The sequence below is a fragment of the Rutidosis leptorrhynchoides genome, chromosome 10, assembly GCF_046630445.1.
Source record: "Rutidosis leptorrhynchoides isolate AG116_Rl617_1_P2 chromosome 10, CSIRO_AGI_Rlap_v1, whole genome shotgun sequence".
Taxonomy (NCBI): Eukaryota; Viridiplantae; Streptophyta; class Magnoliopsida; order Asterales; family Asteraceae; genus Rutidosis; species Rutidosis leptorrhynchoides.
In genome coordinates this window covers 15118022-15138907 of record NC_092342.1, presented here as the reverse complement: position 1 = coordinate 15138907, position 20886 = coordinate 15118022, and the positions used below count along the sequence as shown (strand labels likewise).

The 20886-nt window shown below is 34.8% G+C and overlaps 1 protein-coding gene across 3 annotated transcripts; it reads left to right on the top strand.

Annotated features, from left to right (window-relative positions):
• The first annotated feature begins 1082 nt into the window (after positions 1 to 1082).
• On the top strand, positions 1083 to 9516 carry LOC139871967 (cysteine-tryptophan domain-containing zinc finger protein 7-like). Of its 3 annotated transcripts, XM_071859732.1 has the most exons (14): positions 1083 to 1239; positions 1562 to 1648; positions 1897 to 1969; positions 2044 to 2156; positions 2395 to 2730; positions 3386 to 4107; positions 4336 to 5758; positions 6548 to 6702; positions 6936 to 7096; positions 7668 to 7840; positions 8126 to 8474; positions 8740 to 8803; positions 8990 to 9084; positions 9197 to 9516. In XM_071859732.1, exons 2-11 carry the CDS (start codon positions 1571 to 1573, stop codon positions 8303 to 8305), a joined length of 3414 nt encoding a protein of 1137 aa, XP_071715833.1. In that variant the 5' UTR covers positions 1083 to 1239; positions 1562 to 1570; the 3' UTR covers positions 8306 to 8474; positions 8740 to 8803; positions 8990 to 9084; positions 9197 to 9516. The 3 variants fall into 3 exon arrangements, with proteins under 3 accessions (XP_071715833.1, XP_071715832.1, XP_071715831.1); XM_071859731.1 differs by lacking the exon at positions 1083 to 1239 and having other exon boundaries at positions 1319 to 1648; positions 8126 to 8460; XM_071859730.1 differs by lacking the exon at positions 1083 to 1239 and having other exon boundaries at positions 1319 to 1648.
• The last annotated feature ends 11370 nt before the right edge of the window (positions 9517 to 20886 follow it).

The window sequence follows — 20886 nt, the reverse complement described above, 5'->3', positions numbered from 1 at the left end:
GGACGTATATTTATGAGAACTGGGAATGAAATTCTTGTGGTCTATTAAAATGATGAAAATAAATGATTATGATAAACTAATGAACTCACCAACCTTTTGGTTGACACTTTAAAGCATGTTTATTCTCAGGTGTTAAAGAAATCTTCCGCTGTGCATTTGCTCATTTTAAAGATATTACTTGGAGTCTTTCATAGCATATTTCGAAGAACGTTGCATTCGAGTCATTGAGTTCATCAAAGATTATTATTAAATCAATTTATAGTTGAATAGTGAATATTATGAAATGGTATGCATGCCTGTCAATTTTTGATGTAAAGAAAGATTGTCTTTTAAAAACGAATGCAATGTTTGTAAAATGTATCATATAGAGGTCAAATACCTCGCAATGTAATCAACTATTGTGAATCGTTTATAATGTATATGAACGGGTTCTTTCAAAAATAACATAAAATAATAATTGAAAATATTGAGAAAGTATGTCATCGTTGGTAGTGTTTAGTCATGAATTTAATATTAAAAAAAAAGTAGCGTTGAGCCGTTGATGTAACCGCTAGTCTTGAAAAGAAAGTGATGTCACCATAAATGTTCTAATCTGGGAGAAAAAAAAAGATTAAAAAAAGGGAATTGATTCGTACAACACATTTTTTTAGACGTACATCATCAAACGTGCTTTACAGAGTTGTACGGTACAATATTATAAAGAATGTTTAGTAGTGTATGGCTAAAAATAGGTGGTGTACGAATCATCACCCTTATATCCGAAGAAATCCAATTCGTCTCACAACATTTAATACATATACGTGAACATCACGCGTTGCTTAGCGTGTGGTCTTTATGTTAAGTCAGTTAGGTCATGAAATCTTGCGTAGTTCAACTTTTTAATGCACTTGAAACAAAACAACTGGATTTAACAAGGGTATAAACTGTAATAACTTGCAAACATGTAGAAAAATACTCCGTATCTAGCTAAAAATTAAGAAAATTTCATGCAAATAACAAAAATAAAAGGTAAAAAGATTTACACAAGTATATTTATATTACTCCGTATATTTTTGAACAATAAAAAATACATACAGTAAAGAATTTATAGAGAGAGAAAAACGCGGCTGATGAACCCCAACCCAGATTCTTATGTCGTTTACCATGCTTATTGATTTCGTCTAAATAAAGATCGTAAAAAGTTAGCAGTAAACCCAGTTCTACTTTCTACAAATTTCCATAATCTCGTCAAAAGATCCGGTAAATTAGCTCAAGAAATTATTATTTTTTTATCTTTGTGGGTAATTTTACAAGATTTTTTTTCTAGTTCCGATCTTGATGTTTCCAGATAATTTCTTTGTGGGTTTTGATGGGTTTTCGATAAATTGAATTGGGTTTTTGGGTTTTTTGAATTTTATTTCTATTTAGTGAATCAAATTTCTCTCTTTTTTTTTTTGTTGTTGTAAAATTTATTTATGTAAAAAAAGGGTTTTTTTATATTAAAAAAAAATTGGGTTTATTTTGGACGATTTCTGCTGGGAATAGAGATGAGAGGGATTGAGTTTGATATATGGTTTTGAAGGTGAAAAAGATGGAGTTCGAGACTGAAATTGAAGAAGGGGAAGCTTATGATTCAACAATTGATCCTGATGTTTCTCTATCTTATATTGTAAGTATATTTATATTTATTATTATTATTATTATTATTATCTAATTTTAACTGTTACAATAATTGTATATTGTGTTTTTATTTCATTGTATTTCCATTAGTCAGCACTGATTATTCATAGTAAACTTTTTTGATATCTAACTTCTATTTTTTTCAACTAAAGATGTAATTTTGGTATTAGTGATACTAACTTTAAAAGGTGAAATATATGTTCATTGTCATGAAAACCTCTTTTGTAATTGTTGAAGGATGAGAAAATTCAAGATGTTTTGGGAGATTGTCAAAAGGATTTTGAAGGTGGAGTTTCAGCTGAAAATTTGGGTAAGTTTATTAATCATTTATAAACGAAACTAACGGAGTTATAAGTGCTGATGCCAATTTGTGGTTACTTGCAGGGGCGAAGTTCGGGGGATATGGGTCGTTTTTGCCTGCTTATCAACGTTCCCCTATATCATCTTATCCAAAGACTCCTCCAATATCCATATCTTCAACTAATGCTCACATAGAGGTGACAAGTTCAACCCATTTTCTTATGAATGCGTTCAACGTTTCTTTACCATTTTATTCAAAGATTCAGCTTATTGGAGCATAATTTTATGTATTATTTGTAACATTTTATTAAAGATTGGTCCAAAAAGTGTATACGTTGGACCCGTACAATAGGACTCATTTCAACTTGACTCCTTTTCTTAGTTTACTCGTGATTTTATTCTGCATACACATTTCTAAATTTTATGACTCTGCAGGTTGGTCATCAGAACCCTGTTTCCCAATCAAGAGGGTCAGCACCTAGAAAGTCAAAGTCAAACAGTAAAAAGTTGAAACAAGATGTTGTATCAAACTCTGGTGAAAAGTCCAACTCTTTTAGCAGCTTTGCTAATGATTCTGACCCGAAGTCACTTAAAGTTCGAATCAGAGTCAGTTCTGATGATTTGTCAACTAAAAGAAATACCAAATTATATAGTGGACTTGGACTTAATGTCTCTCCGTCGTGTTCTTTGGAAACCAGTCCTGTAAATAGTGACGGGTTCTTTCCAATGGCTCAAGATGGCCCAAACGAATCTCCGACTAGTATTCTCGAGGTTTGTATGTTTACAAGCTCTGTTCTTGAGTTTGGAGAGAATTAACAGAAATTTTTTTATGTTTGAGAGAAGTATAAACGAAAGAAAATGCGGTAATAACTTTTTGTGTTTCAAGTTGAAGAAAAAGGGAAAGAAAACTTGTATATATAATAAAGTTTTCATTTTTCCCTTCTGTTTACAAGATAAAGTTAGCCAAAACACTACATTATGCTCCTTAAATGGCTCTTGGAAGATGTAAAGTGTTACATTATACTTGTTTTTCGTGTTCTCAAATTTGAGAGGAAGGGAAAAAGAGCACATTTTACAATTATTGTATGTTTGGTACGAAAATTTTTGGAACTTTTAGGACCTTCAACTTTTTTTTTTTTCCTTTTATATTTTTAAAATAGGTCTTAATGTGAAAGTAAATTATTTGGCTATCAGAGGTTTAGTTTTTACTTTGAAAAGATAACCCCTAAACTAAAAGCTAATTGTAGTAGCTATTAAGATTAAGGTGGAGTTGGGGCTTTTAATTTCCAAAGTTCCATAAATACCCTTGAATTAGTGATACGATCAAAACTTTTAGTCGGATCTATCAAAACATTTTCTTTCTCTCGATATCTGAAACTTAAGAACACTGCGAAATGATAAGATCTTTAATTCGATATTGCAACAGATGATGACATCATTTCCAGTTGTCGGAAGTCTTCTCTTATCTCCTCTTCCGTATGATGTGTTGCACTTGACCGAAAAGAACAAGGGGAGCCAAGAAAGTAGTGTGACAGCACTTCACGGGTCTGATTTGGTCAAAGTTGACCAAACTGTATCTATAGAGAAGTCACAGTCAATTGAGAAGAAGTCTGTTTCTATGGAATCAACGAACGGTGACGATATGTGTAATGCCGTTGAGGTTATTCCTAAGAAGAAAAAAAGCGTTGACCATTTGAGTCTCGGGAACAAGTCATCATGGGCATCGGCATCATCATCAAAAAATAAGAAAAAATCTCACGCCTCAAAAAACGATTCTTTTACTTCTAAAAATAAGAACGGTGAAAAGGTCAAAGAGACGTATAAAGATTTCTTCGGGGAATTCGATTTAGAACATGAAGATATCGATGAAATGGCTCATATAAAACCGTCTGAGGACATTAATGTAGAAAGCACACAGGAAAACAACGGTTCTTCGAAAGAGATATTAAATGGAAAGCAAAGTCAAAACCAGTCTTCATCTACAATGGGCAATGAGATACCATCTGATGTACCTGCGCCTACCGTAGTTCCTGTAGTCAAAGAAGATTGGGTTGGTTGCGATAAATGTGAGAAATGGAGGCTTCTTCCGCCTGGTGTAAATCCCAGTAGCCTTCCTGAAAAATGGCTATGCAGCATGCTTGACTGGCTGTAAGTTTTTATATCATTTTTTTATTTTCCCCTGATGGTTATGCAACATAATACAAGTTGTATGCATCAAAGTTGCACTATTGACTTTCGAAAAATTTGACCCATTTGATATCTTCTAATATTACCTGTTGAGCCATTACACATAAAACACAACCCAAATTGACCATATGACATTCCATTTTAATAAAATTCTCGTCTAAAAGATTGTACATTTTGTCATCTATACAGGCCTGGAATGAATCGGTGTAGCATAAGCGAGGAGGAAACTACAAAAGCTACAAATGCTCGATTTCTCGGTCCATCTGTTCACAGTTCTCAACCCATTCATCCTGTTGGACCCCACATAGGGTTGGACTCAGTCGATGCTTCATGTCCTAATGGGATCCACCAACATATTAGTTCACAAGTCCCGTCTTCTGGCGTCAAGAAAAAGCATGGATCGAAAGATGTATTCAATGAAGTAAAGCAGGAGAGGCCCTCGATGTCTTCTAATTCTTCGAAGAAGAATGTTCATACCTCATGTAAAACTCGAAGCTTGAACGGTGCGAAACAGTCTCCTCTTGTGAATGAACCCGAGTTTCAAGATTCGGGTCAGTCTCGCAACTTGATTGCAGAAAAGAACGGACTAAAGCTGAAAGAGAACAATAAATTACGCGAAAACATTCCATCGAAAAGTTTGAATCATTCCAAGATCGGCAACAAAAGAGAGCGTACTCAAGATTTTCCCAAAGAGTGCAAGAAACTTAAAGCGGACAGTAACGATGGAAAATTTGATAAACGAGATGTTTTAAAGAAAAGAAAAAATGTGACTGAAATTGATGGTACGGGGAGATACTCAAAGGAAACGAGTGAAACTAACCATAAGAAGGATAAGAAAGCAAGGTTAATAAAGTCTTTTGATGAAGGTAAAAACACGGAAGATGCGAAATTGTTGGATCATTCAAGACGAGATAAGGTTGTCGCTGCCACTACAAGCTCTTCGAAGGTTTCAAGTTCTCATAAAGTTAAAACTAATATTCTCGAAACAAAAGAGTCGCCCGTTGAATCCGTATCTTCTTCTCCTATGAGGATCATGAATATGAATAAGTTACAGTCACCAAGAAGGGATAGTAGTAGCGTTGATCGTTTGACCAAAAATGTAAGGGATAGTAGTAGCGTTGACCGTTTGACCAAAAATGTAAGGGATAGTAGTAGCGTTGAACGTTTGACCAAAAATGTAAGGGATAGTAGTAGAGTTGACAGTTTGACCAAAAATGTAGATACACAGGCGTATGATGAAAAGTCAAAAGGAGGAAGACACAAATCTAAGGAGTTATTGTTGAACAAAAATCTTAGAATTAGTACTGTTTCGGGTCAAGATTCCAAGAAATCTTTAGAGAAGGATGTTTATGTAAAAGAAAAGTCAAACTCGTTGCCACCAAAGCGTCAAAATGAAAATAGTATGCCGTTGAAGGCATCGAAATCGAATGGGAAAGATCAGAAAGATAACGTAAACCAGCCTATAAGTTCGAAAGATCCATCAGCAAACAAGCACGAGGGCAAAATTGGGAATTCAGTCGGTGTTGTCCTGGTTAAGGAATTACCCAGTCAGGCTACGACAATTGCTTTAAAAGAGGCTACAAATCTTAAGCACATGGCTGATCGCATAAAGGTTGTAGTTTTTTTGTTTTTTTTGTTTTTACAGAATGTGTATATAGTGGCAATATGGACAGGATGGGTAGTGGGTCAAACTGGGTTTCTTAAATGGGTATAAATGGTGGGTCAAGTTGAGTCGGTCCGTTATTTTATTATTTGTATTGTATAATTTGTGATTTTTTTTGTATATTTATTATGTTAATATGGTTGTAAAGACAACGTAACCTCAATATTAATCTAAGTTTATTCAGTTAAGTGATTTTGTATTTATTTATGCATTTGAATACGCTTTGAATGACTTTTGACATTTTTTTCTTTTTCTTTTTATTTTTATAAATCTTATAGTTCAACCTATTTGACATGTCAGAGATAATACAACCCATATTTACCCGTGTGGGGTCAAAATTGCCACCTTTATATACCCTTCATATAGATGTGGCAAAATGGGTGGGTTGCTTCAAATGTCGAATCTCGTGATTTTAGTATGGGTCATAACAGGTCAGGTCAGGTTGACCCACCTGCATTGTTATAGTTTTATTCGTATATTAGGGATTACATATAATTTTAAGAACTGTAGTATTAAAATGATCTGAACAAAAATAAAGCAATAACGATTGTGATCATTTGACTACACTTGGCGGCCATATTCAACCCGTCGACCTGGCTTGGTTTTAGTTTAGTTTGTGAAAGTTGCCCTTTTGACCAATTGAAGATCATACGATATAAACAGGTCGAAATTGCGATCTCTGTTATGTTTCTCTTGTTGTTCCAATGCTGATTATCAAAAGTTGAATAATATATGCAGAATGGTGGATCGAGCACTGAAAGTAGAGCGCTTTATATGCAAGCAGCCCTGAAATTTCTTTACGGAGCCTCGTTGTTTGAATCATCGAATAATAACCAAGGGGGTGGCATCGTTCAATCAATGTCTATATATAATAGCACTGCAAAACTTTGCGAGTAAGTCATACATATCGTCTCTACTTATTATGAAAAAACAAATGAACATGTGTTCATGTTCTGTCTTATGTTAAACGAATGAACATAAACGAACCTACTGCCAAATGGTTCCCGACTATCTATGAATGTTCCAGTTGTTTACAACGATACACGCACACTAAAACAGTAGCGTAAAGGATACAAAATTAGAAGTTATTGTTTTATATGAATGAACTATTGGTTGTGGTTATTAGGTTTTGTGCTCACGAATATGAAAGAACCAAGGAGATGGCTACTGCAGCTTTAGCTTACAAATGCATGGAAGTAGCGCACATGAAAGTTATATTTTCTACACATGCCACCAACTGCAAAATTGTGAACGAGTTGCAAACGTCTCTTCAAGTAGGCCCTACGGGTGCGTCTTCTATTTGTTTCAGAAACACCGCTTTAGATATGTGTAAATAATATATCTGTTTCACAAACCACTCACATCTATACGCGTGTTATTTTGCATATAAAGTAGTCTTGAACATTAATGTTCAAATAAATTTATGTGTTTTAATATTAGTTATAATATAATATAATATAGTGAAATAGTAAATAGTATATATAATATTAAGAATCTTGGAAGCTTTTACATTCTAGTATTTACAAGCAATTACCCAGGACCGCTTCGCTGGGCTGAGTAAATATCGGGCCCAATTTATAAATTGTATTAAAACAACAAAATGACACAAATACCCCAGAAAAACTTGAAAATTACAGTGTATGCCAAATTGCTACAGTAAAGTAAGGGCAATTTGGTAAGTTTGGGCCTTTCACTATTTCTATATTATGGTAATGACATAAATTATAGTTACAGTTAAGATTGATCTCACAATTGATCATCTGATTCAGTTTTTTCGGGGTTATTTAATTTTTGGATTAGTCAACTTTTGGTAACATGTGTTGGATCTAACCTTATATTTGTCTCGGTAATTTGATAGGCGAGTCTCCTTCTTCCTCTGCATCAGCATCAGCTTCTGGCATTGATAACTTGAACAACGTTGCAATGGTTGACAAGGCTGCTGCATTAGCCAACGGTGCTAGTGTTCCTTCGGTTGCTGGAAAACATGTCGTTGATAAAAACAATCCAAACTTCATGCGAACTCTTAACTTTGTAAGTCCATTTCTCGAAAGGCCGATAAGTTAGATACGAAATTATGTTTCCTTTTTCTTTATGTAAGAAGGTTGGGAGTTGTTGGGTCAAAACGGGTTGTTTTTTGGGTCAATACGGGTTGTTATAATATTTTGCAAACGCCTAGACGTCTATAATATGTTTAAAAACCTACACTTGTAGTTTACTTGAATAATGCTAGGTTTAAGGATCTGTATGCACTTGGAGACTATCGACCCATTTGACCTACTGGAGGCACAAATGACCCATGCTTCAAATTTTTTACAGGCACAAGATGTAATTACGGCAATGGATGCCTCGAGGAAATCACGGATTTGTCTTGCAGCCGCTGATAATTCAAAAGAAGATGTTTTATCTGCTGTTAAAAGGGCTCTTGATTTCAACTTTCATGACATGAATGAGTTCTTGAAGCTGGTTCGAGTTGCAATGGAAGTAATAGGCACATGACTCGAGTTATGAGTGAAAGATCTTGAAATCCCACCACAAGATATCGGCTTTAGAATCTGATCGAAAGCTTAATGCATTACCATAACGTGAATAAGTCAGATGCAGTGTAATGAGAACATAAACGCGACGATTAAAAGAAAAAAAAAAACATAAAGGTAACAAGCTTCAGGTAAAGCATAGTTTCACAATTTTTTTGCATTGATTTTATTTTTATTTTTACTTAATAATATTAGAGATGGAAAAACGACTGGGTTGGCTATTGGGCAAAACGGCTAATGTATAACGATTTATGGCGTTGTATAATCAGCGCAAGCCTATAAATTTTTTGCTAGGTTCTACATTTGACAGTCTGTTTCCAGATAAATTAAATGTATAAATGGTTGAAATAATTTTGTTTATAAAATGAAATTGTAAAACCGATTTCTTCTTTGCAGGCCGTGTTTAAATTTCTGTTAGTTGCCAGGGCCTAACTGATGATTTGGACGATTCGTATATCAGGTATTAAATAAATTGCGGATGAATTCATTAATCAGTTTTGAGAAAGAAAAAAATGATTATTATGAATTTCTGAATTTTTCGTTTAAAACAATCCAAAGTTGAGATACATGGATAGTAGTTGTGAAAAACTGATTTGTAGTTATCATTTTATTATCCTATTTACCATTATTCTGGTTCTGGCTGCAGTTGATGTATCTGTATACAATGGAGCTGCCAAGTTAGATTGCATTTTTCTGCAACAATGCAAGTCGAGTAAATACTTAAGATCGCAGTGACGAACGGTAAAAAGTTAACTTTTCACTATTATAAGAAAGCGCCAAAAGAATCATCCTATAAAATTTCGTTTTCTTCAAAATGTAGAGTCAATGTGCTTATATTTTGTTTTATCTCCAGCTGGATAGTGAGACATTTATATGCCTGGAATGATCAACAGACCCTGCTTCGACCTTCAATATAGATATCGAATTGTCGACTGCAGATGATTTTTTTTGGCCAAAAAAACGAATACGCATATAGAAATGAGGCTGTTTTCCAAAGGAAAACTCCCTCAACAGATGATGTTATTGTCGACTAGAGTTGATGTCTGGTTGTTAAGTATAAACAGTTATTCTATTATACGGAGTAGTAAATAGTAATAAATTTTACTATATGGCTTTATGTGTAAACCTTCAATATATATATTCTTGTGCCATATTTTTTCATATCAATTTTTATATATATCAATATATAAAGATTGCATTATCATGTTCTCATAGAATCCTGCATTTCAAATGACATATTTAATGTTTTTCTTTAGACTTTTTTCTCCGTTGGTCCTTCAATTATACACGAAATTGCAATCCGAGTCCCTCAAGTTTTTTTTGGATTTTCGAGTCCTTAAAATTGCAAAATTTTGCAATCCGAGTCCCTCCGTCTAGCTTCCGTCTAAATTGGCCGTTAACCATTGACATGTGCCATGCATGTGAGGGTAAAAGCGTCTTTTTACTCTTTTCTTTGACTTTTTTGCTTCGTTGGTCCTTCGTTTATACACAAAATTGCAATCCGAGTCCCTCAACTTTTTAATTCGAATTATACACGAAATTCGAATTAAAAAGTTGAGGGATTCGGATTGCAATTTTGTGTATAAACGAAGGACCAACGAAGCAAAAAAGTCAAAGAAAAGAGTAAAAAAGATGATTTTACCCTCACATGCATGGCACATGTCAAAGGTTAACGTCCAATTTAGAAGTTAGACGGAGGGACTCGGATTGCAAAATTTTGCAATTTTAAGGACTCGAAAATCCAAAAAAAAACTTGAGGGACTCGGATTGCAATTTCGTGTATAATTGAAGGACCAACGGAGCAAAAAAGTCTTTTCTTTATTTCTAATTTTGTTTGGTTTAAATAAGTGTGTATAAAAACAAAGAATTTCCAAAGTACGTGAATCTAATCGAATTGAATTTCAACATGCTAAAGACATTAACTACTTCATAATAAATTATATAAAACTCATAATTATTATAATTTGAATTTAACCATCGCAAGATTGGCTAGTTGTTGGTACCCTTGGTTTGTTGTAAAATGTCTCTAAGTTTAAACTTCTAAACTTCACCAGTGGCGTATCTTTGTATGAATAAATCACTACTTTAAACTTACAAAAGAACTGAATTTTCTTTTTGTATTCGATATGGAAAGCTTATAAAGAAATCGAATTTTCTTTCTGTATTTGATATGAAATGGTTTGTTAATTACATTTAGTCTAGCAAAATTAACTAGAAACGAAGTATCACAGGGCTATAAAAAGCATGCATTATTCAACAATCTTATAATTCGCGACGAAAAAGAAGATCATCGTTTAGGTCATCTTGTATTCGAATAGATATGCCTTATAGCACTAGTAGTCTCGCTCTGTTTTTAAAAAGTCCCCTTTTGACTTTTAACTTGCTTTATTCTTATGACTTAGTATATAAATATTAATATTAGTATTAATTTGGTCAACTTTTGAGTCAGTTATTTGCGTATTTATTCGTATCCATATTAATGTTCTTCCTTTTGTGTACTATAAAATTTAATTTAATGTTTTAACATTTTTGTAGCCCTATGGATGCTTAGCCACGTTAAAAAGGGCATGCCAAGTATTAATGGATGTCTAGATCATGATTTAATCTGTTTTTAATATTGTTAAAAAGGGCCGACTGTAGTCACATATATTCCTCTTGTGCTACAAATGGTGGCCATGATTGATAAATCAGTTACTAACTCGGGGCTTATCTAAATAGACGGTTGTCAATGGGAATTTGTTCAGGATTACACGTGGCAGTTTTAACTCATTTACTTATGAAAGGGTGGATAAAAGTTGTGTTTATTTCAAAAGGGTCAAATTAAAACTACAAGTGAAAGTGGAAAATATCTAAATGGATCGGATAGTGTCCGATCATCCAAAGTCTATATATTTTGTCGAACTGGCAACCCAGACCGGCTCATATTCTTAATATATGAGGGACATATGTGACTTACTCAATAATTGTTGCTATGAGAGTGCCCGACCTTGTGCGTTTGTGGCAAAGATACCCTCAACCATTATCAACCGAGGTGCATGTCATTGGCGAAAGTCCATATATGATGTATATAACCTTTTAAATCCCTTATTCAAAGTTCTACAATAATTTTATATATATATATATATATATATATATATATATATATATATATATATATATATATATATATATATATATATATATATATATATATATATATATATATATATATATATATATATATTTTCTATTAAAATCCTATAATGATGATGTCATTATTAGGATAATTCTTTTGTTAAAAGAAAATCAAAAAATAAAAGAAAAAAATCTAAGCATAGTGAGTGATGTCATTAATCTAAATAATTTTAGATTAAAATTAAATCTTATTAATTAATTAATTATTATTAAATCTTATTAATAATTATTTTAATTATTAAAATTTAATAATTTTGAATTATTTTAATTAATTATTTTGAATTGAGTACGAGAAGGTATAAAAGTTAGGCAGAAGGAAACCAATTCCAAATTTATATTTTAATTTACACTTTTAAAATAAAATGACAACTAATATTATCTCTTATGATTGGATGTGGATTGTTTAATATACATTTTAGGTGTTTGATGAAATGTTCAGCTGACGAGTTTCTTAGTCGGACTCTGTGGTTCCACGGGTCATTAAACTAAATGACTTTAGCATTTACGTTCACTTAATACCTAAAACATATCATTAAACTGTTTCATTTAAACAAACCCGTAATTCCACGGGTCATTTCACTAATATATATATATATATATATATATATATATATATATATATATATATATATATATATATATATATATATATATACAAACCATCATTTTACTGTTCACCCCCTTATTTTATTCTTAAAGAATACTATGGTCTTTTTGCATCTTTCCAGACTGTTCCTCAACCCATTCCACCCATTTACCCGCATCTCTCGCTTCCGTCTTTTTACTTCCACCGGACACTTACGACACCCAATTCTCTGGATTCTTCCATCACTAACGTACTCTCATCATATCTCTTTACCAATTTCATCTTCCACGGTTTTCTCTTTCTCCCAACCTCACCAATTAGTGTTACCACTTCTGGTTTCACCGTCAGTAACCGAATCCGTCACAACCGCTACCATCTTCATCTTCATCGGCACCGTCACCGTCACCGTCGTATTCTTCAGCTTTGGTTGCTCATCAGTATTTTGTTCTTCGCAACTGACTTAGGGTTTCTTTACTGCTTGATATTCTTTTCTTCTCAACTGATTTAGGTTTTTTTTTGCTTCAATGGTTGTTTATTTTGAGCTTTTGGCTTCAATGGTTGTTTAATTTTTGTCGCTTTTTGCTAGGGGTTATTAAGGTAGTCATTCAAGGTAGTCGTTCGTTGCTTTGTTGTTCGGAGTTTGCAATTGGTGAGTATTCATTCGATTGTGTTCTTACTTTATGCGATTTGATTTGTAAAATTAATTTGCTAATCAAAATATATCGAACTTTGAAACCTTTTAAAACAAAACGAGCTTTAAAACTTTTCAAAATAAAACGAGCTTATAACGAGTTTGTATGTAAAATCTCAAAAGAAGAAAAAAAAAAGTTTAAAAAATGTCACGTAGGCAAACATGCATTTGAAATGCCGGTTTGGGTTGACAAGTCGCAAACCGACATTTCAAATGCCAGTTTCCCTATTTTTATAATTTTTGATTTCAAAAAACCATTTTTGTAAGATACCTTAGAAATATTACTATTTAAAAAAAAAAATCCTCAAAATAGCTAGCTCAATATAACATAATATGAACCAGGAAGTGATTATATTGATTTTTATAAAAGAGCACAAATTAACATAAAACTTATGAACACTTTAAAGTTTTGATGTTTACAAAAGAGAACGAACTTCTTGGTTTTTATAAAAGAGCACAAATATTTAACAATTTTAAAAGATAAAAATTATTAATACTATACTTTTTGATATTTACAAAAGAGCACAAAGTTTTCGGTGTTTATAAAAGAGCACAAATCTTTGATAAAAATCATAAATAGTTAACTTTTTTTGTTTACGTAAGAGCACAAATTTTTTGGTTATATAAGACTTAACGCCTTTTATACGATAGAATTTTTTTTTTTTTTTAAAGGTTAAGTTTCTGCCCAGACAAAGGCAATTGCCGCGGCGCGGCTCCTTTGGTCCCGGCGCGACACACAATGGAATTTTGAACCATGTTTAGCTGCCTTTCTGTTACCAAATCAAGCTTTATGCCGCGGCGCGACACCATTTGCCGCGGCGCGACATTACACGGGAGCTGGAACTATCCAGCAACTTAATAACTAAAACCACATTTTTACCAAGTCATTAACTCGAAATACACCAAATCATCATAGAGCATATTTAAACTTGATAAAACCAGTTTCTAACATCATTCGACACTACAAACATCCTTTAAGTCAAGAAAACGCGTTTACACATTTCAAATACATCATTAGGTCCCAAAACTTGACGACATCATAAATGACAAGCACAAAAGACTCGGCGTTGATAAGCGGTACCAATAGAACTTGATTCAAAAAAGACTTGCATTACCACTTACTCTAATGCCACTGCTCCTCTAACTTCAAATGGGTTCCTTGCCTTCACGATGAATTTTCGTTCCTAAAAACATAAAACATCACGGGGGTAAGCTTTTACACTTAGTGAGTTATAGGCGAATAATATAGCATAAAACATTTGGCATAACAATCACATTACTTGTCTTTCAACCTAACGGTTGCTTACTTACTTTCGGATCCGACTAATCACTTACCATAGACATAACTTATTAGGCCAACCCTAGTAATTATGTCTAAGCTAGCCATAGGCATACTCTTATGCCTAAGCTACTTTAACCACATTTCGATCATACACATACACATAGACACCCAAAGTGTCTAAGCTAAACCATCCATAGACAAGATTACTAAGCAACCTTAATAATCTTGCCTAAGCTAAACATCATCCATAGATATAATTATTAGGCGAACCTAATAATTCTATCTAAGCTACTCAACTAGTGCACTTAGTCATTACTCTCTTGCACGGATGCAATCCGAGAACACTAAGCCACTCTTGACCCGCCCAATTTACCCCCTATAAACTCACCTTGATTAAACGGATTTCCTTGATCACTTGAGGCTCCTTTACCTTGATTAGCACCTATACATGAGCTAATCTTATCAATAACATAATTCAATCAAAATTACAACATTCATAAACTTCCACACCTTCATACACTTATACATTGACTTAACCCCCTATTTGCTACCATATACACATAAACACTTACATACATAGCATTTAACTTACCTTTTCCAATATAACAACATTATCAAGCCAACATCATTTCCTTAATCATACAAATCTCTAGTTCATCTCATATAATCATAACATGCAATTCCTTCAAATCTTCCATTAAACATCAAAATATGCATAAATCCATTTCCATTACTAGCAACCCTAATTCATCAATTATTCAAATTTCATCATTTACAACAATGCAACATTTCATGTATAAGCTTTCTTCTTCATAAATTTCAACTAAAACACATAAACATTTCATTGAGGCATTTCATCAAACACCTAGTGTGCATGACTTGATTCTAAGCTAGAACATCATCAAATTCACCATCTTCATATCACAAACACAAAATGCAAGTTCATACATGAATTTACTTCCAAAATCACTAACAAATTCGTTTTAAATCATACAAGTGTGCACAATTTCAACAAACAACAACCTTTAAGCTAGAGATTCATCACAAACACTCAATATTAGCAATACTTAGACATAAACATTCATACCTTGTCTCTAGGGATTCAAGAACTCTAATTGTGCACAAAGAAGAAGAATTTGAAGATTTAAAGCTTGCTAGAATGATTAAGGCACACTAGATTGCACCAATTTCTAATTGCATGGACAAAATTTCTTCAATTGAAGACTCCCTCTTCTTCCTCCTTGTTGAGTCGGCATATACAACACACACATACACTTCTGTATTATTTTTTTGCAACTGATATTCATTTATCAGTATTTTACTTCTTTTTATTAAAATAACTTTGTCTTATTTGCACTTTCTACCCTCCCCACCAAAACTCTATCATGGGAGGTCCTAAATTCTAACTTTTCATCTCTAGCCCCCTTCCAACTTAACTAACTAACATTAACTATTATCCATTTAATTAAAATAAATCATACCATCCAATTACTTAATAATTAAATTATATAAAATAAAACCTTAATTAATTGGGATGTTACAACTCTCCCCCTCTTGGATTGTTCGCGTCCTCGCGAACCATTCTTGATGCAACGATGGGTAATACTTCATAAGCCATTCTTCGGGTTCCCACGTACATTCGGAACCCTTTCTAAATTGCCATAACACTTTCAATAACATCACTGACTTATTTCTTAATTGCTTAACCTTTTGATCCAAAATCTTTATTGGCTTTTCCGCATATCTTAACTTATCATCGACCTCAATCTCACTCAAAGGAACATAAGTTGATTCATCCACCAAACACTTCCTCAATTGAGACACATTTGAAACGTGTCGTGAATATTACTCAATTCATCGGGTAAAGCTAAACGATAGGCTACCTTCCCGACTTTTGTCACTATCTCAAATGGTCCCACAAACCTTGGACCCAAATTTCCCCTTTTTCTAAAACGAATAATACCCTTCCATGGGAAAACTTTTAGCATTACCTTATCACCCACTTGAAATTCTATCGGCTTCCTCCTTTTATCCACATAAGACTTTTGTGTGCCGCCTTCATTCTTTCACGAATTTGATCTATCATTTCGGTTGTTTGTTGTACTATTTTCGTGCTTCCTAATTCCCTTTGACCCACTTCACCCCAACATATTGGGGTTCTACATCTCCTTCCATGCAACATCACATAAGGCGCCATTCCGATCGTAGAATGATAACTATTATTATACGAAAATTCAACTAAAGGTAGGTGAGCATCCCAACTACCACCAAAATCAATGACGCACGCTCTTAACATATCCTCAAGAGTTTGGATAGTTCGCTCACTTTGACCATCCGTTTGTGGGTGAAACGCGGTACTCACATGCAACTTAGTGCCCATCTCTTCTTGAAACTTTCTCCAATATCGTGAGGTAAATCGAGTGTCGCGGTCCGAAACAATGGAAACCGGTACTCCATGTCTTGCTACAACCTCTTTCATATACAATTTGGACATTGCTTCCGACGATGAAGCTTCCCTTATTTCCAAAAATAACGCACTCTTAGTTAATCTATCAACAATAACCCAAATTGCGTCGTGTTGTCAAGGGGTCTTAGGCAACTTAGTCACTAAATCCATTGTAATATGTTCCCATTTCCAAACCGGTACTTCTAATGGTTGCATCTTACCGTAAGGCATTTGATGATCGGATTTCACTTGAAGACAAGTAAGACATTTATGCACATACTTAACTATATCCCTCTTCATTCCCGGCCACCAATAGTCTTTCCTTAGATCTCTATACATTTTCGTAGCACCGGGGTGAATTGAATACTTAGATTTGTGAGCTAAGTCAAGGAGCTCACTTCTAACACCACTTTGTAAAGGTACCCAAATTCTCCCATATCTAAGCCTTAGACCACGAGAATCTATTATAAAATCATTAACTTGCCCCTTGATTCTTTCTTTTCTCACGTTTTCGGGTGATAATGCTTCACCTTGTGCAACTCGGATACTATCAAATATTTGAGGTGATATTACCATAGCCAAACTCGTTATCTTAATCGGTTGGTGACTCGACTTCCTACTAAGAGCATCCGCCACTACGTTAGCCTTCCCGGGGTGATACAAAATTTCACAATCATAATCTTTCACCAAGTCGAGCCCTCTCCTTTGCCTATCATTCAAATCCCTTTGATCGAATAAATACTTTAGGTTCTTATGATCGGTATAAATAGAGAACTTAACACCATAAAGATAATGATGCCAAATTTTCAAAGCAAAAACCACGACCGTTAATTCTAAATCATGCGTGGGATAACGTTTTTCATGTTCCTTCAATTATCGGGACGCATAAGCTATGACTTTCCCATTTTGCATTAACACACACCCTAAACCTTTCTTAGAAGCATCGCAATAAACCGTCATATTCTCATTCCCTTCCGGTAAAACTAGTATAGGAGCTTGAACAAGTTTCTCCTTAAGGAGTTGAAACGCTTGTTCTTGCTTTTCTTCCCATCTCCAAGGCACACTTTTACGAGTCAACTTCGTGAGTGGGGTGGCTATTCTAGAAAAATATTGTATAAACCGTCGATAATACCCCGCTAAGCCTAGAAAACTCCTAACTTCGGTGGGATTTGTAGGTGGTTCCCATCTCATTATCGCCTCAATCTTTACCGGATCAACACAAATACCCTTCTTATTAATGACATGTCCCAAAAATTGAACTTCACGAAGTCAAAACTCGCATTTAGAGAACTTAGCAAACAACTTTTCTCTTCTTAAAGTTTCTAATACTTGTCGTAAATGCACCGCATGCTCCTCTTCCCCTTTAGAATACACCAAAATATCATCAATAAATACAATCACAAACCTATCGAGCATCGGTCGACAAACCCTATTCATCAAATCCATAAACGCGGCCGGAGCATTAGTTAACCCAAAAGGCATAACCACAAATTCATAATGACCATACCTTGTACGAAAATCCGTTTTAGGGGTATCTTCTTCCCTCACCTTTAATTGATGATAACCCGATCTTAGATCTATCTTTGAAAAGAAACATGCACCTTGTAATTGATCAAACAAATCATCTATCCTCGGCAATGGATATTTATTCTTAATAGTAACCTTATTCAATTCACGATAATCTATACACATTCTCATTGTCCCATCCTTCTTTTTCACAAACAAAACCGGAGCTCCCCAAGGTGAACTACTAGGACGTATAAAACCTTTATCTATCAAATCTTGTAGTTGAGTCATCATTTCTCTCATTTCCGACGGGGCTAATCGATAATGTGCTTTAACAATTGGCGTGGCTCCGGGAATCAAATCTATTCTAAACTCTACCTCTCGTTCGGGAGGTACACCGGGCAACTCATTCGGAAACACATCCGGAAACTCATTAACTATCGGTACATCACTTAATTCAACAACCTTCTTTGAATCATCTACCACATGTGCCAAAAACGCACAACACTCATGAGACATAAATCTTTTAGCCCTAGCATACGTGCATATAGGAATAGCACGCCTAGCCCGTTCCCCATAAATCCATATAACTTTCCCACTTGGTGATTGAACTAACACAATTTTCTTACGACACAAAATTATCCCTTCATTGTCATCTAGCCAATCCATACCCACAATTACTTGAAATTCTCCCATATGCTTGGGTATTAAATCTATAACAAACTTTTCATCATCCAAAATAATTTCACATCCCTTAATGATACTATACACCATGACGGTTTTATTATCCGCTATCTCAACCTCTAAAGGATGCTCTAACATACTTGGGGTCATGCCAAAATGTTTACAAAAAGAATGAGAAACAAACGACCGCGTAGCATCGGAATCAAACAAAACATGCGCAGGTAAAGAGTTTACAATAAAGGTACCTGACACCACATTTTGGGACTCCTTCGCTTCAAATGCGGTAATCTGATGAGCTCGGGCTCTTGGTCGGCTATCACTAGTCTTCGGTTCCGTCTTAACCTCCTTCTTAACACTACCACTAGCTAAATCCTTCTTATACTCAGGACATTCGGCTTGAAAGTGACCCTTTTCAAAACAATAATAACACTGTTTACCCTTCTTAGGACATTCAGCGGCCCTATGACCCGGCTTCCCACATGAATAACAATCGGTAGTTCCCGCTTTACACTCACCCGCATGATTCTTACCACACCTATTACAAGACTTCACTTCTTTACCACCATTCTTTCTCGACATAAAACCCCCTTTCGACTTGTGCGGGGACTCGGAATTAAACTTACCTTTCTTCATGCTCATACTTTGCGTTGACTTTGAATCTTGCTCTAACTTTCGTTTAAACGCCGCTTTCTTCCTAAGTTCATGTTCCCTCACAAGAGCCCTATTCATCATTTTGGTTAAAGTCTTATAAGTGCTCTTATCAATAAACTCACTTATTTCGGGGTTTAACTTCTCATGATAGTGATCCATCATCAATTTGGGACTTGAAAAAAAGTCCGGGCAAAACCGGGACTTATCATTAAACTCGGCATTAAACTCGGTCACCGATTTACTTCCATGTTCGATATTCATGAATTCGGATTTCAACCTACTAACTTCGGCGGGTGGAGCAAATTGAGTCATAAACATTTCACGAAACTTGTCCCACGAAAAACTTGTAGCTACGTCTCGCCCATGAGACTTAACTATGAAATTCCACCATTCATAACCACTTCCTTTCATTTGATGAGCCGCGTAAATTACCTTTAAGTGTGCGGGGCATTCACATAACATAAAAGTTTCTTCTATCTCATCAATCCACCTTTGACTAACAATCGGATCAACTTTAACATGAAACTCCGGTGGATGACAATTTGCAAAGTTTTTGTACTCAAAACGATCATCTTTTCTTCTCGGGGCTTCTACTTCTTCCTGTCTTACCCCACTTCCCCCTTCTCCTCTTAAGGTAGGATTATTGGTCATGAGAGTTTTTAACTTTTCATCCAATTGATCATTTATCAACGTCTTTATCTTTTCTAAGAATGTTCGGGTGTATCGTATCAAAGCTTGTCCTATTTGTCCCGAGATATCATTTGGCATAGTAACCTCATCGGATTCATTTTGTGAGCCTTCAATAGACTCCATTGATGGGGTGTGGACGTACTCATCGTCCTCATCATTACCTCTGTTTGGAGATACGATAGCCATTCTGAAACAAAACACCCAACTCATTAGTTCAAATACCTGCATCATTATTTATCATAACCAAGCAAACCGAAAGAATTCCTAACTCAATTCACCATGACCATAGTAGACGTTCATGCGTACTAAAATGAAGTAATGACAATGGCCTGTTGTCACTACACCATCTTATTACGCATTTAATCCATTATGAACCATGGCTAATGAGTATTAAACTCCTTACTTAAATCAACCATGATCTTAGCATTACACTACAAGTCTCGTCAATGACTCTATCCTATGGAGCATGGCACAATCATTCGACCTTAACATTCATGCAAGTCCTAAACCGCTTACCCTTTAACAACAATGGTTTAAGCCTAGATAATCCCTATCGTGGGTTATCCAAGTCCCTTAAACCACAGCTCTGATACCAACTTTTAACGCCTTTTATACGATAGAATTTTTTTTTTTAAAGGTTAAGTTTCTGCCCAGACAAAGGCAATTGCCGCGGCGCGGCTCCTTTGGTCGCGGCGCGACACACAATGAAATTTTGAACCATGTTTAGCTGCCTTTCTGTTACCAAATCAAGCTTTATGCCGCGGCGCGACATTACACGGGAGCTGGAACTATCCAACAACTTAATAACTAAAACCACATTTTTACCAAGTCAT

Coding starts and splice junctions, on each gene's coding strand:
- LOC139871967 (XM_071859731.1), top strand. CDS start 1,550: ATGGTTTTGAAGGTGAAAAAGATGGAGTTCGAGACTGAAATTGAAGAA. Junction 4,108..4,335: donor TGCAGCATGCTTGACTGGCT/GTAAGTTTTTAT, acceptor TCATCTATACAG/GCCTGGAATGAATCGGTGTA. Junction 7,841..8,125: donor TCATGCGAACTCTTAACTTT/GTAAGTCCATTT, acceptor AATTTTTTACAG/GCACAAGATGTAATTACGGC.